Genomic DNA, 24,593 nt, shown 5'->3' with positions numbered 1-24,593 from the left:
GAAAGGTGTCAGACGTTCATGGGGCTGATGGTGAACGTCCTGGTCTCCTCCAACCGACAGGCTCTGGAGGGCGAGTGGGTGGGGAATGGAGCTGGGACCGAACATCTAAGCACGCTTGTGTGCTAGGATCATGGTCCTGCCGTCGGATCTATGAGGATACGGGGTGGCAGTACACGCCGTACTCATAGTCAATAATGTGGGATTGCAGGTGTGACTGTTCACCCTGTATCCCTCTGTTCTGTATCTCTTGTTGCCCAAGTTGAACAAGGCTGGACGGAGAATCCTGTGACCCACTAGTGATTGCGGACAGGCACGAATACCAAGGTCGTGACATCCTGGTGAAGTCCGCCCCAGACTGAGACAGAAGGAAAGCCCACCCAGGGATAGGGGTCTCGGCCTCACCTGGGTTAGGGACTCCTGGACAGGGAGTTGCTGCAGAAGAGGAAGCAGGAGGACGGGGACGCTCTCCTTATAGGGTTAGGCCTGGGAGCAGACCCACTAAATGATGCCCGAAGGTTAGGGGAACAGGAGAGGGGAGTAATAGGCTGCATAGCAGAGCTACTCACAGTAATAGTAGAGTCCTGTAGACTGCTCCTGGCTGTAGCTGCGACCGGCATCATGGCACAGGTCCAGGGCACCAGCGATGAGATGGCAACCTAAGGAGGATGCAGGGGACCCCGCCGGAGAAAATAAATCATCCAGATTATTACTGCAACAGCAATATTTAACCCTTTATGTTTTTGAACCATCAGCTATAAAGTGGCAGTGGTACCACACACTGGGATTGAACCTGCGACGTCTCGGTTAGTTGCTGGATTCTTGACCGCTGGGCCAGACACTGGGCTTGAAAAGGGCGCTGGAACGTGCGCCCTGCTGCGATGTGGCGCTAAGCAGCGGCGTAGAAATCAGGGGCCCAGGAGCACCAAGATGGCGCCGGTGGGCGGGGAGTAAAGAGATTGTCGGGCGGGAAAAAGCCCGCCCGATGAAAGCGGAAGTGGACGGAGAGGGGCACCGGAAGTAGGCCCGGGCAGAAGCCGGGGCCTAAATTAGCGGCCAGCGACCGCCGGAGGAGAGCCGCGGCGCCGGATCAGTGTGCCGAAGGTAGAAAAGCAGCGCGGCAGCCTGCCAAGGCTGCCACGCTGGAGAGGATGGAGCGGCTGCTATGAGACACCCGCGGCGCCAGAGCAGTGCGCCGCAGGGGGAAGCGGCGCGGCAGCCTGAGAGGGCTGTCGCGCTGGAGAAAGAAGTGTGGCCCCATTAAAACCGCGGCGTCGGGGAAGCGCGCCGCTGGCCCCATTAAAAACCGCGGCGCCGGGAAGCCGCGGCGCCGGGGAAGCGCGCCGCAGAAAGAAGGGCAGGACAGGTAGTCAGGGCTGTCTCACTGGGGGGAGTGGAGGAAGCGGCGCGGCAGGCTGTAAAGGCCCTGTGCCGGAATAGAAGGCAGAGGGGGCTGCGTGGGAACAGTAATCCCAGGCCGTGCTGCGCAATCTGGGAGCAAGCGACGACCAGGTAATCTGGGAGCCCTAGCCAGAACCCCCCTTGAAAGATTTGGGATGGGAAATACTCACCTCAACTTCCCACGTCGATACTAACCTGAAGAGGAATGAGACGTCCAGGAAGCCGTGATGGACGTCCTCGTCTCCTCCAACCGACAGGCTCTGGAAGGCGAGTGGGTGGGGGACGGAGCCAGGACCGGACTTCTGAGCACGCTGGTGTGCCAGGATCATGGTCCTGCTAAGGGATCTATGAGGATACGGGGTGGCAGTACACGCCGTACTCATAGTCCGTATTGTGGGACTACAGGTGTGACTGTTCACCCTGTATCCCCTCCGAAAACCTGAAAAAGAAACGACGCACATTGAGGTAGATAAGGGTCTAATGAAAGACCCGTGTCCACCTCCTACTGACACTAAGCTAAACTGAATATCCTACTTCCTGTCGGTAGGGTGTACACTGCAGAGGAGGAGCTAACTTTTTTATTTGCATAGTGTCAGCCTCCTAGTGGCAGCAGCATACACCCCATGGTTCCTGTGTCCCCCAATGAAAGGCGATAGAGAAATATAAGCCGTTCTTTGTTTGATGGTTTGTGACTATCCATCATCCTCTTGATTACATTCCAGAGATTTTCAATGGGGTTTAGGTGTGGAGATTGGGCTGCCCGACAGGGTTTTGATGTGGTGTCTCTTAATTTTTGCCAGAGCTGTGTATCAGAAATCCTTTACAGCCGTGGTGTGCAGCGTATCACAGCAAGTCCCAGCATGCCATGTAGTTAGCAGAGCCATAGTATACTGGGAAAGCTGCGTCTTTTCACACTCTGATTTTCTCATCGCTTTGACATAGGGTCAAATATCTTTGGCGAACAGGATGGGGGGGGGGGGGGGGATATGAGTTTAAGCGATAAAGAGCCATCCTACCATGAATTTCATACAGATTGCGCGTTCCTGCCTTGCGATGCAGCTCGTCAATATTCTGCGTTATCACCACTACTTTCCTTCCCTGTTTGCTGAGCCGAGATTCACATTCTGCGATGGCCAGGTGTGCCGGGTTTGGGCTTTTTGTAAGCATCACTTCTCTACGATAGTGATAAAACTCCCATACACGAGATGGATTCCTGGCGAAAGCTTCAGGGGTGGCCAAGTGCTATAATAATGAAAAACAAAGTGGTTTTAGAGAAGAAATAAAAAAATAAAAAACTGGACACAAATTACACCCCTTATTTATGATTACATGAAAACTCAAAAAGAACAAGTTGCCCGTTCTTATTATGTATTTTACAGTTGAGCTTATTCCTAAGCAGTAACATTAATATATCTGGGAGAAATAATGCAGCCCTCTGTTGAGAACACCGGATCTCCGGACTCCTAGATCAAAAGTTGTCACCTACAATACTTTATATACCACCAAGTATTAAAAAAAAAAATGCTACTTGTATATTCAGTCACAATCATTCTTTCATGCACCTTCTTTTCAATGAGTGACATGTTGGCTCATGGACATTCTTGTTGGGACTGACCATTTGGTCTCTCTATTGGTCCGATTCCCCCCTCCCCCCCCCCCACTCTTCTATGCCAGTTTAGAGAATGACGATTCCACGTTTCTTTCTAAATTAAAATGCTTTAAAAATAAATGGATATGTTTATACATATAGTTTTCATTTTTATATATATATAGAAAGTTTTATTAAATATGTAAGTTAGGTGACCTTGTTGTGACAAAGTGCTCATTGCACCGCTCAATTACAATAACCCGCACCTCACCTTATTTGAAGTGCTCCCTGTACTGAATCCACAGACACGCACTGACGGCGCAATACCCAAGAGCACGCACCGTATCAGCGAGGACGTGCCCTCATGCCTCTGGTCTTCACCGGCCGCTCGCTGCACCCAGGATCACATAATAGTGGAAGTCAGATGCAGCCTGGAGAGTGATGCACACTGACACTGCGTGCGCTCTGCTCCTGTAGTGTCAGTGTGTGCAGGTGTGAGGATTCACCATGGTCCCTGATTGTTAACGCCCAGCTGCGGTGTTCTCCATTTTGACAGTGAAATGACCACTCTTAGAGCTCTCCATATAAGTTTTCAGGAGAGCCAGTCACTATGATACCCCCAATCTCCAAGTATGTCAGGGTCCTGGAGGGACCAGCATCTACTAAGCATTTTATGCAGTTTTCAATTTTTTTTTTAAAGAAGCACTCCTCCTCCCATCAAAGTTTGTATCCTCTTAATATATTTCAACCATCATATTATATAGCACTGTGTACTTACAATTGCTCATTTCGCCTTTCTACCCAGTTAATTCTTATCCCCCCCCCCCATTAGATCTATGACATCATGTGATTAAAAACTGACTAGCTGAATCCTCCTAGGCTCTGTGTAGAAACAGGAGGTCAATATTCCCTGTATGAGTCATAAATCACTGCAAAAGTCAATGACAGGGGGAGAAGGGAGCAACTGGATAAAGAGTTCAAAAGGGAAAAGATTTCTGCAGGGACAAGAGACTTCCTCTATCTACATAGAGCAGAGAATAGAGAAGAATTAATAGGTAGAAAGGCAAAATGAGCAATTGTAAGTACACTGTTCTATAATATGAGGATTTCAATACATTAAAAGGAGAAAAACAAGTGCTTCTTTAAGATCGGAATACATCTTTGAGCGAGACACTCCTTACCACCAACCAGAGGTGTCTTGAGAAACCTTTAGATTCGCCAAGTAATTCAAGAAAAAAAAAAAAAGTAATCGGGGAAGAGCAGAAAAAACAATTACATGTTATTGGCAAGACACAGGTCTTCTTTCAACTTGCCCATTATAAATACCTATCTTTAAGCCCTAACCACTTTTGTAATTTGCTTACTTATAAAATCCCCATTATATCAGCATTTTAACTTTAGTTCCTGTGACGTTTCATTTGAAGGAAGTCTCAAACAGAACGTCACAGGAGGATGGCCCGGAAGTCCTTTCCCTACAGCCATCATCCACCACCCCCAATGATAATTAGTTTGAGGGCAGTGATTGAAGATGTGGGGTGGTGCTGCTGTTTCTCACCTTGCTTCTATCACCACCCCCCCATGACATCTCATTTAAGGGTAACACAGCATTAACAGAAGCAGGGACTATAGGGGTGGCCACTGTAGATGCAGGATGTGGGCACAGATGAAGTGCCACCCTATTATGACGGCCTGTTTTGGAGGGGGGGGGCAAGTACCTACAGTAATTGACCAGAGCCCGAAGGGATAAGCAAGTTCAGGGCCATTCTCTTGTGACGTTCCGTTTGAGACTCCCCTTAAACGAAGAGGCACAGGAAGTAAAAAACAGGGTTTCGTTGTATAGCGAGAATGGTGGTGTATTTTATAATAAAGATATTACAAAAGTGGTTAGGGCTTAAAGAGAGGTATTGATAAACGGCACAGATATCTGACCACCTCTTTAAGAATGGATACCAAGGTACAATTGCTGAATACAGTTTAGAAAGGTCATACCTGTGCTTGCCACTTCCTCCAGTATCCTCCAGCGCCTCTAAAAGTGGGGACTCCACTCTCTGCGCTGACACCTGCCCCTGTAATCACGGCTATATGCTTCGCCTTAGCAAAAGCTTCTCGAAATTCTGCCAAATCTGATAAACAGGGAAAATACTGTTAGTTTACGTGCCTTTATACTTCACTACAGTCAGAGTGAATTATTCAGGATATTGTCAAATTCAGGACTCCAGTCATTCAATCCAGCTTCAGATTTAATATTTGACAAATCTGCTTACACTTTATTAGAAAGAGGGGAATCCTTACATTCCTTAGCATTAGGAAAATGACCCAAGTAAAAATGGTAATAAACATTTTTATATAAAGCACCATGGGGCAGATTCATCACAGCTTTTGCATCAGAAAAGTTGACTAAAAGCTTTGAAAAGTTGCAAGAATTATATGCAACGGGGAGTTGAGCAAAAACGTTTCAACTTTTGGTATGTTCACGCCAGTTTGAGTCATTTTTACCGAAATGGGTCAAGGTGGCGAGGAGTCAGTGTGGTAGGGGGATGTGGCCACATGTGCCCAACAAATTAATCAGATGTTCTGGAGTTTCGGAAGCTAGAAATGCTATTCTAGTCACCGACTGGAGTAGCATTTCTGGTGCGGCACACACCACTCAAAAGAGGTGCCTAGTTCATTAAAGGGAATCTGTCAACAGGTTTTTGATATGTAATCTGAGGACAGCACGAGATTTCAGCGATGTGTCACTTATTAGGTGGTGTGATGTGGTTTACTTACAATGAAGGCTTTATCACTAGATCATTATCATTGCCCAGATTAGTTGCCATATGCTAAGTCATACAACCACGCCCATTCCTCTGTAAGGCCGGTTTCACATGTCAGTGCCTCTCGTACGTGAGGTGACAGTTTCCTCACGTACCAGAGACACTGACTCACGTAGACACATTAAAATCAATGTGTCTCTGCACATGTCAGCGTGTTTTCACGGACCGTGTGTCCGTTTGAAAAACACGGAGACATGTCAGTGTTTGTGGGAACGCACGGATCACACGGATCCATTAGTCAATTGGTCCGTGTAAAACACGTACTGCACACGGATGCTGTCCGTGTGCAGTGCAGGAGACAGCGCTACTGTAAGCGCTGTCCCCCCAGCTTGTGGTGCTGAAGCTCCATTCATTTCTTCTTTCCAGCAGCGTTCGCTGGAGAGAAGGAATGAAAAATTATTTTTTTTTTGTTAAAATAAAGTTCCCGGTAATCTCCTCCCTCCCTCCCTCTCTCTCTCCCCCTGTGCGCCCGCCCACTGGCATTAAAATACTTACCTTATTACAGTGATAAATATGCGGCTCCACCCCTATGGCAGGTGGAGCCGCATATTCATCACTAATGTGCGGCACCACGTGACCACTCATACAGGAAGAGCTGCGATGCTGAGAGGATGGGAGCATCGAGGGAGCTGGGCAAGTTTTTTAATGCCAGCGGGCGGGTGCACAGGGGGAGGGAGGGAGGGAGGAGATTACCGGGAACTTTATTTTAACAAAAAAATAATAATTTTTCATTCCTTCTCTCCAGCGAACGCTGCTGGGAAGAAGGAATGAATTCTGGATTCAGCACCCAAAGCAGGGGACAGCGCTTAACTCTAGCGCTGTCTCCTGCACGGCGCGTGTGGTACCCAGCCGGCACACGGCTGCCGCACGTGTGCCACACTGATGTGCCACGTGAACACACAGATAACTCCGGTACCGATTTTTCCGGTACCGGAATTATCTGGACGTGTGGAACAGGCCTAAAGCAGCTCACTGTCTATAGACTATGTACATACAGACTGGTGTGGGCGGGGCTAGCTTTCTCAGCTCTGCTTCATGATACATCTAAAACCTCTGATTGTGTCACAACTGCTGCATCCGGTAAACTAAGTAATACATCTCTGGAATCAGGGTCTCTTTTTCTACATTATGCTGCTCTCAGATGAGGTAGCAAAAACCTGGCGATACATTCCCTTTAAGTGGCGTGCAACTCTTAATGAATTTGGCACCTTTGACTCCAGCATGACTAGCATAGCGAGACCGTGTGCAATGCCAGACTTGATGAATCAGCCAATATGTTTTCTGCAGCACTGAGATGCTGTGATATCCCAGTATTCACTATTAGCAATCTGTCTGTATTGACCATCTGATGCAGCAGATTCACCCCTGCTTATTCGCTGGCAGATAATCCTCTTAGTTTTACAGTGATGACATTTTTAAGAATCTCATGCAAACGTTGTGAAAAATATCCAGAGCAAAAACTGACAAGAGCTGCAGGTCCGAGATGTAAAAAGTAAAAAGTGTGTGATATAGATTCACGACAAATCAGAAACTAATCTGAATATGCATGAGGTCATTAGGCTATGTTCTCACGTTGCGTTTTTGCTGCGTTTTTTTAATGCAAATTTTAAGCTGCGTTTATCGGTACCAGCAAATGCTAGGAGAATTTTATTTTTTTTTCCTGGCAGAATTGGAAAAGCAGCCAGTCACTTTCAACAATTTTTCACCCATAAAAAGCAATGGGTAAATGAAAAAAAAAAAATGCAGGTATCGGGTTTTGCTGTGTTTTTGGTACAAAAACACTCAGTAAGTTGAATCATGTTTTTTTTTTTTTTTTTTTTTTCCTTTAACCCCTTTTACCCCCAAGGGTGGTTTGCACGTTATGGACCGGGCCAATTTTTACAATTCTGACCACTGTCCCTTTATGAGGTTATAACTCTGGAACGCTTCAACGGATCCCGGTGATTCTGACATTGTTTTCTCGTGACATATTGTACTTCATGGTAGTGGTAAAATTTCTTTGATATTACCTGCGTTTATTTGTGAAAAAAACGGAAAAATGGCGAAAATTTTGAAAATTTTGCAATTTTCCAACTTTGAATTTTTATGCAATTAAATCACAGACATATATCACACAAAATACTTAATAAGTAACATTTCCCACATGTCTACTTTACATCAGCACAATTTTGGAACCAAAATTTTTTTTTGTTAGGGAGTTATAAGGGTTAAAAGTTGACCAGCAATTTCTCATTTTTACAACACCATTTTATTTTAGGGACCACATCTCATTTGAAGTCATTTTGAGGGGTCTATATGATAGAAAATACCCAAGTGTGACACCATTCTAAAAACTGCACCCCTCAAGGTGCTCAAAGCCATATTCAAGAAGTTTATTAACCCTTCAGGTGTTTCACAGGAATTTTTGGAATGTTTAAATAAAAATTAACATTTAACTTTTTTTCACAAAAAATTTACTTCAGCTCCAATTTGTTTTATTTTACCAAGGATTACAGGAGAAAATGGACTCCAAACCTTGTTGTACAATTTGTCCTGAGTACGCCGATACCCCATATGTGGAGGTAAACCACTGTTTGGGCGCATGACAGAGCTTGGAAGCGAAGGAGTGCCATTTGACTTTTCAATGCAAAATTGACTGGAATTGAGATGGGACTCCATGTTGCGTTTGGAGAGCCACTGATGTGCCTAAACATTGAAACACCCCACAAGTGACACCATTTTGGAAAGTAGACCCCCTAAGGAACTTATCTAGAGGTGTGGTGAGCACTTTGACCCACCAAGTGCTTCACAGAAGTTTATAATGCAGAACCGTAAAAATAAAAAATCATATTTTTTCACAAAAATTATCTTTTCGCCCCCAATTTTTTATTTTCCCAATGGTAAGAGAAGAAATTGGAACCAAAAAGTTGTTGTACAATTTGTCCTGAGTACGCTGATACCCCATATGTGGGGGTAAACCACTGTTTGGGCGCATGGGAGGGCTCGGAAGGGAAGGAGCACCATTTGGAATGCAGACTTAGATGGAATGGTCTGCAGGCGTCACATTGCGTTTGCAGAGCCCCTAATGTACCTAAACAGTAGAAAGCCCCCACAAGTGACCCCATATTGGAAACTAGACCCCCCCCACGAACTTATCTAGATGTGTTGTGAGAACTTTGAGCCCCCAAGTGTTTCACTACAGTTTCTAACGCAGAGCCGTGAAAATAAAAAAAAAAAATTCCCCCCAAAATTATTTTTTAGCCCCCAGTTTTGTATTTTCTCGAGGGCAACAGGAGAAATTGGACCCCAAAAGTTGTTGTCCAATTTGTCCTGAGTGCGCTGATGCCCCATATGTGGGGGGAACCACCGTTTGGGCGCATGGGAGGGCTCGGAAGAGAAGGAGCGCCATTTGGAATGCAGACTTAGATGGAATGGTCTGCACTACAGTTTATAACGCAGAGCTGTGAAAATAAAAAATCTTTTTTTTTCCCCACAAAAATTATTTTTTAGCCCCCAGTTTTGTATTTTCCCAAGGGTAACAGGAGAAATTGGACCCCAAAAGTTGTTGTCCAATTTGTCCTGAGTACGCTGATACCCCATATGTTGGGGTAAACCCCTGTTTGGGCACACGGGAGAGCTCGGAAGGGAAGGAGCACTGTTTTACTTTTTCAACGCAGAATTGATGGAATTGAGATCGGACGCCATGTCGCGTTTGGAGAGCCCCTGATGTGTCTAAACAGTGGAAACCCCCAATTATAACTGAAACCCTAATCCAAACACACCCCTAACCCCAATTCCAACGGTAACCCTAACCACACCTCTAACCCAGACACACCCCTAACCCTAATCCCAACCGCAAATGTAATCCAAACCCTAAACCTAACTGTAGCCTTAACCCTAACTGTAGCCTTAACCCTAACTGTAGCCTTAACCCTAACTGTAGCCTTAACCCTAACTGTAGCCTTAACCCTAACTGTAGCCTTAACCCTAACTGTAGCCTTAACCCTAACTGTAGCCTTAACCCTAACTGTAGCCTTAACCCTAACTGTAGCCTTAACCCTAACTGTAGCCTTAACCCTAACTGTAGCCTTAACCCTAACTGTAGCCTTAACCCTAGCCCTAACGGGAAAATGGAAATAAATACATTTTTTTAATTTTTTTATTTTTCCCTAACTAAGGGGGTGATAAAGGGGGGTTTGATTTACTTTTATAGCGGGTTTTTTAGCGGATTTTTATGATTGGCAGCCGTCACACACTGAAAGACGCTTTTTATTGCAAAAAATATTTTTTGCGTTACCACATTTTAAGAGCTATAATTTTTCCATATTTGAGTCCACAGAGTCATGTGAGGTCTTGTTTTTTGCGGGACGAGTTGACGTTTTTATTGGTAACATTTTCGGGCACGTGACATTTTTTTATCGCTTTTTATTCCGATTTTTGTGAGGCAGAATTACCAAAAACCTATTCATGAATTTCTTTTGGGGGAGGCGTTTATACCGTTCCGCATTTGGTAAAATTGATGAAGCAGTTTTATTCTTCGGGTCAGTACGATTACAGCGACACCTCATTTATATCATTTTTTTAATGTTTTGGCGCTTTTATACGATAAAAACTATTTTATAGAAAAAATAATTATTTTTGTATCGATTTAGTCTGAGGACTATAACTTTTTTATTTTTTTGCTGATGTTGCTGTTTGGCGGCTCGTTTTTTGCGGGGCAAGATGACGCTTTCAGCGGTACCATGGTTATTTATATCCGTCTTTTTGATTGCGTGTTATTCCACTTTTTGTTCGGCGGTATGATAATAAAGCGTTGTTTTTTGCCTCTTTTTTTCTTACGGTGTTTACTGAAGGGGTTAACTAGTGGGACAGTTTTATAGGTCGGGTCGTTATGGACGCGGCGATACTAAATATGTGTACTTTTATTGTTTTTTTTTTTATTTAGATAAAGAAATGTATTTATGGGAATAATTTTTTTTTTTTTTTACACACTTGTAAAAAAAATTTTTAGCTTTTTTACTTTGTCCCAGGGGTAGACAATACAGATCGGTGATCTGCCAGTTTGCACAGCACTCTGGCAGATCACTGATCTGTCTCAGAGCGCTGCAGCGTTACCAAGTGCCTGCTCTGAGCAGGCACTTGGTAAGCCACCTCCCTCCCTGCAGGACCCTGATCCGCGGCCATCTTGGATCCGGGATTTGCTGCAGGGAGGAAGGTAGGAGACCCCCGGAGCAACGCGATCACATCGCGTTGCTGCGGGGGTCTCAGGGAAGCCCGCAGGGAGCCCCCTCCCTGCGCGATGCTTCCCTGCACCGCCGGCACATCGCGATCATGTTTGATTGCGGTGTGCCGTGGGTTAATGTGTCGGGGGCGGTCCGTGACCGCTCCTGGCACATAGTGCCGGATGTCAGCTGCGATAAGCAGCTGACACCCGGCCGCGATCGGCCGCGCTCCCCCCGTGAGCACGGCCGATCGCCTATGACGTACTATTCCGTCCTTGGGAAGTAGGGCCCACCCCAAATGGACGGAATAGTACGTCTAATGGCAGAAAGGGGTTAATGCACAAGAGACAGATGTACCTGAAAAACGCAGCAAAAAATGCAAATATGCTGCAAAATCTGCTTTTTGTAAGCAGCTTCTTTACTGCCAAGAGAGTAGGTTTTGCCCTGCAGAAAAAAAAAATAATGCAGCAAAAATGCAACATGAGAACATAGTCTTAAAATGAGGCCTTACAGAGGTATAGAATATATATATATACAGTTAGGGCCAGAAATATTTGGACAGTGACACAAGTTTTGATATTTTAGCTGTTTACAAAAACATGTTCAGAAATAAAATTAAATATGTAATATGGGCTGAAAGTGCACACTCCCAGCTGCAATATGATAGTTTCCACATCCAAATCGGAGAAAGGGTTTAGGAATCATAGCTCTGTAATGCATAGCGTCCTCTTTTTCAAGGGACCAAAAGTAATTGGACAATGGACTCTAAGGGCTGCAATTAACTCTGAAGGCGTCTCCCTCGTTAACCTGTAATCAATGAAGTAGTTAAAAGGTCAGGGGTGGATTCCAGGTGTGTGGTTTTGCATTTGGAAGCTGTTGCTGTGAGCAGACAACATGCGGTCAAAGGAACTCTCAATTGAGGTGAAACAGAACATCCTGAGGCTGAAAAAAAAAAATCCATCAGAGAGATAGCAGACATGCTTGGAGTAGCAAAATCAACAGTTGGGTACATTCTGAGAGAAAAGGAATTGACTGGTGAGCTTGGGAACTCAAAAAGGCCTGGGCGTCCACGGATGACAACAGTGGTGGATGATCGCCGCATACTTAATTTGGTGAAGAAGAACCCGTTCACAACATCAACTGAAGTCCAGAACACTCTCAGTGAAGTAGGTGTATCTGTCTCTAAGTCAACAGTAAAGAGAAAACTCCATGACAGTAAATACAAAGGGTTCACATCTAGATGCAAACCATTCATCAATACCAAAAATAGACAGGCCAGAGTTAAATTTGCAGAAAAACACCTCAAGAAGCCAGCTCAGTTCTGGAAAAGTATTCTATGGACAGATGAGACAAAGATCAACCTGTACCAGAATGATGGGAAGAAAAAAGTTTGGAGAAGAAAGGGAACGGCACATGATCCAAGGCACACCACATCCTCTGTAAAACATGGTGGAGGCAACGTGATGGCATGGGCATGCATGGCTTTCAATGGCACTGGGTCACTTGTGTTTATTGATGACATAAGAGCAGACAAGAGTAGCCGGATGAATTCTGAAGTGTACCGGGATATACTTTCAGCCCAGATTCAGCCAAATGCTGCAAAGTTGATTGGACGGCGCTTCATAGTACAGATGGACAATGACCCAAAGCATACATCCAAAGCTACCCAGGAGTTCATGAGTGCCAAAAAGTGGAACATTCTGCAATGGCCAAGTCAATCTCCAGATCTAAACCCAATTGAGCATGCATTTCACTTGCTCAAAGCCAGACTTAAGACGGAAAGACCCACAAACAAGCAAGACCTGAAGGCTGCGGCTGTAAAGGCCTGGCAAAGCATTAAGAAGGAGGAAACCCAGCGTTTGGTGATGTCCATGGGTTCCAGACTTAAGGCAGTGATTGCCTCCAAAGGATTTGCAACAAAATATTGAAAATAAAAATATTTTGTTTGGGTTATGTTTATTTGTCCAATTACTTTTGACCTCCTAAAATGTGGAGTGTTTGTAAAGAAATGTGTACAATTCCTACATTTTCTATCAGATATTTTTGTTCAACCCTTCAAATTAAACGTTACAATCTGCACTTGAATTCCGTTGTAGAGGTTTCATTTCAAATCCAATGTGGTGGCATGCAGAGCCCAACTCGCGAAAATTGTGTCACTGTCCAAATATTTCTGGCCCTAACTGTGTGTATATATATATTATATATATATATATATATATATATATATATATATATATATATATATATATATATATATATATATATATATATTTTTTTTTTTTTTTTTTTTTTTTTTAAAGGTAGTGAATGTGGTTATTCCATGGCCAAGGAAGATTTCTTAGCCAAGTCGGATCCAATACAGAAATTACAAAGGGTTACACAACTATAAAAAAAAAAAAATTGGGATTTTTGTGTTGCTCACCGTAAAATCCTTTTCTCCGAGACGCTCATTGGGGGACACAGGACTGTGGGTGTATGCTTCTGCCGCCAGGAGGCTGACACTAAGTAAACTTGAAAAAAAGTTAGCTCCTCCTCCATCGTATACACCCTGACACCGGCTACCAGAGACTCCAGTTTGGTGCAAAAAGCAGTAGGAGAACAAAACACAAAAAAATAATGTAACAGCATAAATACAGAAACTTTATATCTAGAAAAGATCCTACTGACTAATGTAATCAGATATAACCAAAGCAGCCACAAGGCTACCAGGGAGGGAGCTGTGTCCCCCAATGAGCGTCTCGGAGAAAAGGATTTTACGGTGAGTAACACAAAAATCCCTATTTCTCCTTCGCCTCATTGGGGGACACAGGACTGTGGGATGTCCTAAAACAGTCCCTGGGTGGGAAAAATAACTCACCAGTCAAAGACATCCAGATGATGGTTGTCTATAAATGCGCCACTGCCGCTTGAAGAATCCTTCTACCCAGACTTGCATCTGCAGAGGTCTGGGAGTGGACATTATAATGTTTGACAAACGTATGCAGACTAGACCAGGTCGCAGCTTTGCAAACCTGTTCTGCTGAGGCCTGGTGCCGAACGGCCCAGGAAGCCCCCACCGCTCTTGTTGAATGAGCCTTGATTCCGGCCGGAACCGTCATGCCCATGGTGCGATAAGCCTCCTGAATGGTCGCCCTTATCCACCTGGCCAGGGTAGATTTTGAAGCAGCGCATCCCCTCCTGCGACCCTGCGGAAGGACAAATAGAGCATCTGTCTGGCGAAAAGGAGCCGTACGGGAAATATACCTCCTCAGAGCCCTCACCAGATCCAACGTATGGAGAGCTTTTTCTACACGGTGCGTAGGTGCCGGACAAAAAGAGGGCAGAACAATATCTTCATTGATGTGAAAAGATGAAATAACCTTTGGCAAAAAGGACGGTGCCGGTCTGAGAACTACCTTGTCCTGATGAAATTGCAGAAAAGGGGGACGACAAGAAAGAGCTGCCAGCTCCGATACCCGTCTAATGGATGTTATAGCCACTAAAAATACAACTTTCCAGGAAAGAAACATCAAAGAAACATCTTGCAGGGGCTCAAAAGGAGCGTTCTGTAAAGCCCTTAAGACCAGATTAAGGTCCCAAGCTTCCAAAGGAGTCTTATAAGGAGGGACCTTATGAGCGACTCCCTGGAAAAAAATCCTGACCTGACGATTAGTAGCAATCTTGCGCTGAAAAAGGACAGATAAAGCCGAAATCTGCCTTTTAAGGGTACTTGGAGCAAGCCCAGAATCAAGGCCTGCTTGAAGGAAGGCTAGAATGTTAGGAATGGAAAAACGCAGAGGAGGCAGCCCGCGCACTCTACACCAGGAAAGGAAAACCTTCCAAGTGTGATAGTAAATCCTGGCCGAGACGGGCTTACGTGCACTGATCATGGTATCAGCTACTTTTTGAGAAAACCCTGCCTGAGTTAAAACCCAAGATTCAACGGCCAGGCCGTCAAACGTAGGACCCCTGAGTTCTGGTGGGAGATCGGCCCTTGAGATAGAAGATCCGGCCGATCGGGGAGCCGCCATGGAACCCCGGCGAGAAGTTGTACCAGGTCTGCATACCAGGTCCGTCGTGGCCAATCCGGAGCGATCAGGATGGCCGGCACTCTCTCCGATTTGATCTTCTTGATTACCCTCGGGAGCAGTGCCAGAGGAGGGAACAGATAAGAGAGATGAAATTGGTTCCAAGACAGTACCAGCGCATCCACGGCGATAGCCTGGGGATCTCGGTACCGAGAGACAAAACTGGGCACCTTGGCATTCACCTTGGACGCCATTAGATCCACGTCTGGAGTTCCCCAAAGATGGCATATCTGCAAAAAAACCTCGGGATGGAGAGACCATTCCCCGGAGGCTAGACCCTGACGGCTTAGGAAATCTGCCGCCCAGTTTTCTTCGCCCGGAATGTGGACCGCTGAGATCACAGAGTGATTTCTCTCCGCCCAGAGTAGAATCTGTTTTACCTCCTGCATGGCTGCCTTGCTGCGGGTGCCCCCCTGGTGATTTATGTAAGCTACCGCTGTGGCGTTGTCCGATTGAATTCGGACAGGGCGACCCGCCAGAAGATGGTGAAAACGTAACAAGGCTAGCCGAACTGCTCGAATCTCTAAGATATTGATGGGGAGATCTGATTCCCGAGGAGACCAGCGTCCCTGAGCTGTGTGATGGAAGAACACTGCTCCCCAACCCAGGAGACTGGCATCTGTTGTCACCACTAGCCAATTGGTTGGAGGAAAGGGCTTCCCCCTGAGTAGAGATGGGCTGTTTAGCGACCAAGAGAGAGCCTGCTTGATCTGGAAAGACAACCGAAATCTGCGGTTGAGAGAGAGAGGATTTCTGTTCCACACTGACAGGATTGCTCGTTGGAGGGGTCGAAGATGAAGCTGTGCAAACGGAACTGCCTCTATGGTTGCAACCATCTTTCCTAACACCCTCATCCCAGACCGAATCGTATGAGGGTATGGTTGTAGAAGATTCCTCACTTCCCGCCGAAGGGCTAGGACCTTGTCCTGGGGAAGGATTGATAGGGCTTGAGAGGTGTCGAAAATCATGCCTAAAAAAGAGATTTTCCGAGACGGCTGTAGGAATGACTTCCTTAAATTTACCAACCAACCTAGACGGGAAAGGGTGTCCAGAGTGATGCCGACATTTTCCCTGCAAGACTGAAATGTCGGTCCCTTGATCAGCAGATCGTCTAGGTATGGCAAGACGACTATACCTCGGGAGTGCAGAATGGACACTACAGTCGACATGACTTTTGTGAACACCCTGGGAGCGGAGGCCTGTCCGAAAGGTAATGCCGTGAACTGGAAGTGTAGATTGTTTACGGCAAACCGGAGAAATATTTGATGAGGCGGAAAGATGGGAATATGAAGATAAGCATCCTGAATGTCTACTGAGGCCAAAAATTCTCCCTTTTCCAGAGAGGCGATGACCGACCGCAGAGACTCCATCCGAAAGTGTCGAACGCGGACAAACCTGTTTAAGAGTTTGAGATCTAGGATAGGCCTCACTGCTCCATCCTTTTTGGGCACTACAAAAAGATTGGAATAAAAGCCCTGAAACCTTTCTTCCTTTGGAACAGGAGAAATGACACCGCTGATACGGAGAGACTCTATGGAATTGAACAAGCTTTGACGGAGAGATTTGCACCTGGGAAGAACCGGGAAGGAGGAAGACGGACCAGCTCTATCTTGTAACCTGAAGATACGAGCTCTGCCACCCACTGGTCGTGAATTACCTGAAGCCAGACCTGGCGAAATAAAAGTAGACGTCCGCCTACTTTTTTGGAGACACCCGGAGGAGGCCTCCAGTCACTTGGCCGAAAATCTTTGAGTCCTAGATCCTCTGGATCTAGAAGACTGGGGACGCATTCTTCCACCTTGGCTGGCCGTATAAGAGATCCGACCTTCTCGGTCCTGATTGGGCCGACCCTGCGCAGGAGAGCCTGATGCTGGGGCCCATCTGACATAGCGAAAGGTTCTAAAACGGGCCTGAAATTGGCGCCGAAAAGGCTGTCTAGCCTTATGCTGAGGAAGAAACTTGCTTTTCCCTCCTGTGGAGTCGGAAATGAGCTGATCCAGCTTTTCTCCGAACAAACGACCACCCTGAAACGGCAGGGAAGTAAGAGATTTTTTAGAGGTAGAATCAGCCCGCCAGGACCTTAACCAAAGGGCCCTTCTGATGGCAATAGCATTAGACGCAGCCGAAGAAGCACAATCTGCCGCATCCAGAGATGCGTTAATCAGATAGCTACCAGCCATAGCTACTTGAGACGACATTTCAGCCAATTCCGCTGACACATTACCTTCTTGGAGAGCCTTAGATAACGAATCTGACCAAGATATCATAGCCCTGGCAACCCAAGTTGCTGCAAAGGAAGGAAAAAGTGCTGAGCTTGAGGCCTCAAAGACGGAACGAGCCAAACTCTCTATAAGACGATCCGTAGGATCCTTAATCGATGAGCCATTAGGGAGAGATAGCAACGTGTTAGAGGCTAAACGGGACACTGGAGGATCTACAGAAGGATTTTCTGCCCAATCACTACAAAGTTCCGAAGCAAAAGGATACCTAGCCTTCAGAGCTCTTTGCCCTGAAAAACGTTTGTCCGGGTGCTCCCGATTGCGTCGAATCAGGTCCTCGAACTCAGGGTGAGAGGAAAAGACCCTATGGGCCCGTTTAGTCCGCTTAAATGAGACCTTATGATCAGAGGAAGAGGTGAGCTCGTCTTCTATCCCCAAAGACTGATTGACAGCTTCAATTAGGCTGTCTACTGACTCCTGAAACCCAGGTTTATCAAAATTAAGAGACCCTTCCGACTCGTAGTCAGTCTCAACTTCCCCGCTTTCTGCAGGGGAAGGAGAGCGGGATGCGGAACTCCAGGATGCGGAAGCACCCGAGTGCCTGGGCGACACTTTGCGATTCCGCTTTCCATGCGTCTGTCGAGTGAGAGCGCGGCCCCTGCAGGCCGAAGACTCCTGAGACCCCGAGGCCCTCTCTGAGACAGGTGGATTACCGGTCCCGACCGCCGGGGTCTGCAGAGATTTGATCGCTTCAGTAAGGGACGCCATGGATTGTGACAAGGACGTGACCCATTCCGGTGGAGCTACCCCAGCATCTGCTTGAGGGACCGGAGCCGGAGAGACTACTGGAGAACTGGCAGGGGGGGGGCTCCTGGACGCGTTCAGAGTCACAGGCCTCGCAGAGGCGATTACTTTGGGCGTGCGGAAAAAGGGCACTACAAGATACACAACTGGTAAAAAGAACCGTGTGAGTCTTAACCCTTCTAGACATAACGATCCGTAATGCTATACCCAGGGCCAGAGACTGGGAAAAAAGGAATGCTTCAGCCAGATGGAGGGAGAAGCACTTACCCCAGTCCTGTGTCCCCACGAGTACCGTGATGGATCCTGAAAGCACGATGCGGAGCCCAAAAGCGCTGTCTTATATGCACAGCAGGCCTTAGGGGGGAGGGACCGCCAAACGATGCTGCGGCCTGGAGCAGGCCCGAAGCCGGGGCCTCAATTTTTCCCCCCTTAGAGCGAGGAGAGCCGGAACCGGAAGTGACGCTCCGGAGGGGGCGGAGCCTCACAGCGCGGTCCGATGGCCGGAAGTCCCGGCTCCAGGAAGCTGCTCCACGCCTGAAGCGGCCAGGCAGGGCCGAAGCCTCTGGGGGGACAGCGGCGCTAATCATAACCGCAGCACCGCTCCTAACGCCGCGCGCCGCCGGACCACGCTGCAGCGTAGCTGCGCCACAGCGTCGCCGACATAACGCCACAGCGCCGGACAACGCTGCAGCGCCGCCGACCCAACGCCGGATCACGCTGCAGCGCAGCAGTCCTAACGCTGCAGCGCCGGATCACGCCGCAGCGCTGCTGTCCCAACGCCGCAGCGCTGGACCATGCCACAGCGCCGTCACACCAAGACGCCGGCCTCAGCAGCGCTGAAAAAAGGCACCGCACTCCCGGAGCGCAGGTAATGCCAGGAGCCCCCCCTTGTCATACCGCACTATCGAGGGGTAGAACCAATGACGTTGCAGGAACCCTATCTCCATTATCCCCAGGATAAGGAGAGGGACCGTCCACCACCCCAGCTAACACCGCAGGGGTGTAGAAATCAGGGGGGAACACACGGACATCTTATGGGCACCTGTACAGCCTGGAGTCTAGCTACCTCAGGGTGGTCAGGGCTAGTCCGGTGAAGAATCCCACGTAGCGGGGAAGGATACGTGGAGAAACATCGCACGTACTTGCCCGTTGATGGTTTGGGGAGATCGGACCCTCAAAAAGGTCCGTCGCCCCTTCAATCCAAAGATGTTGAAAAAATCGGGTCCAACGATCCAGGACCCAGAGATGTGCCTCCTTGAGACACTAAGCATAAACTGGAGTGTCTGGTAGCCGGTGTCAGGGTGTATACGATGGAGGAGGAGCTAACTTTTTTTCAAGTTTACTTAGTGTCAGCCTCCTGGCGGCAGAAGCATACACCCACAGTCCTGTGTCCCCCAATGAGGCGAAGGAGAAAACAAAAAAAAACCCACAGGAAATATTACAGGATACAATGTTGACATGGAGGTGCAATTACTCTAAGGCTATGTGCACATGTTGCGGATTTGCCTGTGGATTATTCCGCACTGAATCAGCATCTCTTGGCAGAAAACGCAGGTGCGTTTGATTCATTTTTTGTGTGGATTTGATCCGTTTTTGAAAGCTAAATAAAGATCTATTATTGAACAAAAAGTGATGTCATTTCTTGTCCAACCTCCTCTTTTACATTTGTCCAACCCACACTCCATTACAGATAGATAGATAGCGTCAAATCCGCAGGCAGATCCGAAACGTGTGCACATAGCCTAAAATATCCAAAAGTCAACAGAATGAAGCTACATATATATTAGTAAACAAGATGATACGTATGACAAATCGCACCATTAGATACTTACTAGAACTCGGACACGCCATATTCACACCCTGCAGACGGGGTCCAGGTTTCAGCCCCCAATAGACCTGGGTGACCAGTCTTCGGGTGTGTAATGGAAGAAGAGTCATTAGGAGCAGCTAGGGCAGCTGAAATACAAAGCATAAGAATTCAGTGAAAGGGTTACTGATGAAGGAAACAAATTATAGGGTATAAGATGGCTCTATTCCTTACAGGGAAGGGGCTAATGCAGGAGAATATGGTGGGAGGATCGAGTCTTAGTTTAGCACTTAATCTCACAATGTAGTATCAAGGATGGATGGCGGAGATGGACTCAGCATCTTACATCTGAGCCGTGAGAAATGTTGGCTGTGAGTCAGGGGCAGCAGACGTGCTATCCCAGACAGTGATACGTGCGCACCAACACTGACACTCAGGATCTTGCTGACAGTGGGGCTCCCTTCCGACTACGAGGCACATAAGCCATTCTTGATTGACATTGGTGGGCTAGAATGTTTAAGATGAAAGGTTTCAAGTAGAGACGTCTTCTCCGGGAAGAGGATGCCAAATTTATCTGAAAAGCCGAACTTCATAACTCCAGCTCTGCTACCACAAGATTTATTCCATCACCTGTAGCAGATCAGAATGGAAAAACACTGGGCTAAACAGAAGAACTATGCCACAAGTGCATTCTAAACAAGACAAAAATACACAAGTCTTGTACAAATGGGTCATATGCACCCATGTATGGACTTTTCCTCTGCAGACCCCCTGCTATGGAAACTTTTCAGGGGCAAATATTACTGCATAAATACGCAGTGGAGGGGATTTATAGACGCCTCATGACCACTTTTTTTTTTCTCTGATGTGGTATTAAAAATCCGCAAAATGTCAGTATTTCTCTTGAAGGTACATGGAGTTTTATGTGCAGATTATCTCGACGAGGAAAATCCACATGGGAAAAAAAAAAAAAAACAAAAGCAACCACATATGTGTTTCTGATGCAAAACCCCCCAAACCTACGTTCCCTGTTAATTAAACACATGTAATCCGCATATGACTGCATCAAAAAAGTTTTCAAAGCCAAATACCCAGAAGAATCAAACGAAGCAGCTGTATTTAAAACAGAACATACCACAAAGACTGAAAAATGCAATAAAAACAAGTAAAAAACCCAATGAAAAAAATAAAGCAATTAACCTAGGTGCCTAAATGCTGCACAAATCAAAAACTGAAGTTTTCATTGTGGGAATGTAGCCTGAAGGGAGTAATTGACATGGATACCCACAGTAAAAATTGACAAGCTGTATGTCAGATCCACAGCGCAGGGCAGTTTATGCTCCGCGGTCTGAGGAGGAGCCCAAGACGTTTCAGCCACAATGCTGCCCGGGCAATAAGTAGTGGATTTTCCCTTGGCAATCTCACAGCACAGACACAGTTCTGCGGGACGTTCCCTGCTCATTTCTGCTGCAGCCTTTGTGGCACAGATCGCCTCTTTCACTGTAAAGTGATGCAATCTGTTATCCTAAATGTTCCTGTGGATTCTCCACAGATTTACCCTGGATAGATGCTGGCCTTATAGGCTCGGAATACACAAACTCCACTGATTGACTTTATTTCTTCATGCTTCCTTACGCAGCGATTTTCCTAGGTCATAGTAAAAACTGAACGCAATCATACTAAAAAAAAAAAAAAAAAAATCAATTTAAGAGACATTTTAGAAAACCGCAGCAATAACTACAACATGAACGCATGGTGTGAAGATATCCTTATAGGGGCTATGTGGTTTACAAGTCTGCAGTCACTGTGCAACCGGCGACTCCACACATCTCACACTGCGCACGGTCAGGATTCTCCGGTGTCAGCTCCGTCAGGAAACCACAAGTATATGATATGCAAACTCCCAGCCAGAATCAAAGGGACTGCAGACTTGTAGGTTAGACCAGACAGCCCCTTAAACTGCAGCACAAAGCACGACATGTGACAGCGACATGTGAACACAGCCAATAAGCGGAGTCCTGCTCCACTAGAAGAATAGGATAACTCTACAAATAGCGCCATAAAAATGTGCCCAGGTGGCCACCTAGTGAGACGGGCAGGGTGCCCACCTAAATAGTGAGACGGGCAGGGTGCCCACCTAAATAGTGAGACGGGCAGGGTGCCCACCTAAATAGGGAGACAGGCAGGGTGCCCACCTAAATAGTGAGATGGGCAGACAACGCTGGGGTGAATGGCCACCATGTTGGACTTGTTAGGCAGCTGTATCGTATTCGGCGCAGAGCCCGGCGTACAGCTGCCTATCTGGACGGTTGTACTGGTGGTGCCTGTGCCCCCCACTAACACCAGGGACCCTGTGATCAGCTTTCATCTTACTTACATCACACTTTAGTGCCAAGACACAATCTACTCTGTAATGCAGTGCAGAGCTACAGTTAGGGGTTAACAGCAGGATCCCATTAGTGCAGCACTCCCTTGTGGCTGCCTATAAGGAGGACACGGAAGCAATGTCCCCTACACACAGAGGTGGGCAGGCACAGGGCACAGCATGCAGAGCCCACCACACACCTGCCCTGTAGTAATACACCACAACCCTACAGCATAGTGACACCATCACACGGTGCAGGACAGCACGCTCAGAGAACACGTGTCCCGGCACATAACCGAAGACGCGTGGGGGGGAGCAGCAGCGGTATTCTGCAGCCAGTAACGGGAGGACTCCCCGGATATTGGAAGCCCCGACCTACACGGTGACTGTACCTGCCGGGCAGCCAGGCCTGCAGCAACTTCACTACCGAACTGAGACACGCGCCCACAGCGCCACCTAGTGAGGACTCGGAGCAGGAGCAGCGCAGCCAAATAAGCGTCAGCAGCAACAGGCACTGCACGATCCTCCTCCTCCCAGCCCCGTGTTCTTGAGGAGACACTCTACATCCGCCTCCAGTATCCTGTATATTTAACCCTGCTGTTGTCTTCGGTCTGGGGAGACCTATTTTGAACTTTAGTATTTTTTGGGGTGTTCAAGATGGGGTTCTGAAACTTGTGGTTGATTGACTTAAATGAGGATGGGACGGTCGGCCACGGGTTTCAGAGCCGCATCTTGAATATTTTAAAGAATATTGAAGTTCAAGGTCGGTCGTTTTTGACCGAAGACAACAGCAGGGTTAAAGGAAACCTTAGGGTACGTGTCCACGTTCAGGATTGCATCAGGATTTGGTCAGGATTTTACTCAGGTAAAATCCTGACCAAATCTGCACCTGAGGTCACTGGCAGGTCACCTGCGCTGTCCTTGCATTGTTTCAGCAATGTAAGGACATGCTGCGTTCTTAAAAGATGCGCCGCATGTCCGTTTCCGCGGGTCTGCCGCATGCGTCTTTTAATGCATAGTGGAGACGGGATTTCATGAAATCCCCTCCACTATGCTGTAACATCTGGACGCTGCGTGTTTGACGCTGCAGCTCTACGCAACGTCAATCACGCAGTATTTCCTGAACGTAGAAACATACCCTTAGATTTCCTTCCAATACCTGTTGTACTTAAAGGGAAAATCTAGATATTCCTTAATTATACACTATATCTAAAGGGAAACGCTAGATCTTCTTCCAGTATACCTGAAGGTAAACTCTAGATCTTCCTCTGGTATACCTGAAGGGAAACTTTAGATCTTCCTCCGATATACCTCAAGTGAAAAGCTAGATCTTCCTCCAGTATACCTGAAGGGAAACTCTAGATCTTCCTCTGGTACACCTGAAGGGAAACTTTAGATCTTCCTCCGATATACCTGAAGTGAAAAGCTAGATCTTCCTCCAGTATACCTGAAGGGAAACTCTAGATCTTCCTCCAGTATACCTAAAGAAAAACTCTAGATCTTCCTCCAGTATACCTAAAGAAAAACTTTAGATCTTCCTCCAGTATACCTGAAGGAAAACTCTAGATCTTCCTCTGGTATACCTGAAGGGAAACTTTAGATCTTCCTCCGATATACCTGAAGTGAAAAGCTAGATCTTTCTCCAGTATACCTGAAGGGAAACTCTAGATCTTCCTCTGATATACCTAAAGAGAATGTCTAGCTCTTCCTCCAGTATACCTGAAGGGAAACTCAAGATCTTCCTCCGGTATACTGGAGCGCCCCCAGACACAGGGCCACGAGTTCTCGGTACCGGGCCTCTCTGGTTCAGTTCTGAGGCTGTCACGGTGGCTAGACCCGGTCCGCGACCCTGCTAAGGGGCGTCCAATAAAGGTGGTACAGTCTATCAGGGATTCGTGACGCCACCTGTGGTGTTCGGTCAGGGTGACCGACGCTGCTGTGGTGATGGAATGGCAGCTGGATGGTATACCTTCCCACAGGTGAAGTATGTCCCCAGGGCTTCCCAGTAAGGTGGATGGTGTCAGACGCAGTCAATAACTAGGACACAAGGTTGCAGTCTCTTTACCTCTTTACTGAAGACTTCAGGATCCTCAATCCAGAGCACGCTTAACAGGGCTATCTGAGACCGGCCGGTCCAATGGGCACATCCAGAGTTCCCTTTGCAGGTGGAAATCAGTGCCTACCACTGGCGCCTGTGTGTTGTAGTGCTACCCTGCTGAGCATTCGGAATAGTCCTCACAACTTCTGTTCTCGTTCGTTCGTTCTTTCTAATTCTCTCTCTCTTGTTCCAGATGTTACTAGTTTCTCGTCCCCCAGGTATGTTATGGC

General features: G+C 47.0%; 1 protein-coding gene across 6 annotated transcripts in view; it reads right to left on the bottom strand.

The window, feature by feature from the left end:
* SIRT5 (sirtuin 5) overlaps nt 1–22,778 on the bottom strand; it is a 46,135-nt gene extending 23,357 nt beyond the window's left edge. Inside the window, exons 1-5 of one of the 6 annotated variants that reach the window (XM_069730811.1) lie at nt 21,459–21,579; nt 20,135–20,530; nt 19,926–20,049; nt 4,976–5,109; nt 2,415–2,640 (exon numbers count right to left, since the gene is read on the bottom strand). In XM_069730811.1, the coding sequence (XP_069586912.1) occupies nt 2,415–2,640; nt 4,976–5,109; nt 19,926–20,031 (466 nt within the window). In that variant the 5' untranslated portion in view covers nt 20,032–20,049; nt 20,135–20,530; nt 21,459–21,579. Of the gene's footprint in view, nt 1–2,414; nt 2,641–4,975; nt 5,110–19,925; nt 20,050–20,134; nt 20,531–21,458; nt 21,580–22,277 lie in introns of those variants that run through there. The other 5 variants (XM_069730809.1, XM_069730810.1, XM_069730812.1 and 2 more) reach the window with 5 other exon arrangements.
* Between the last annotated feature and the right edge of the window lie 1,815 nt (nt 22,779–24,593).

The sequence above is a fragment of the Ranitomeya imitator genome, chromosome 6 (genome assembly GCF_032444005.1).
Source record: "Ranitomeya imitator isolate aRanImi1 chromosome 6, aRanImi1.pri, whole genome shotgun sequence".
Taxonomy (NCBI): Eukaryota; Metazoa; Chordata; class Amphibia; order Anura; family Dendrobatidae; genus Ranitomeya; species Ranitomeya imitator.
The sequence above is the reverse complement of the archived record's forward strand: the minus strand, read 5'-3'. Positions and strand labels throughout refer to the sequence as shown.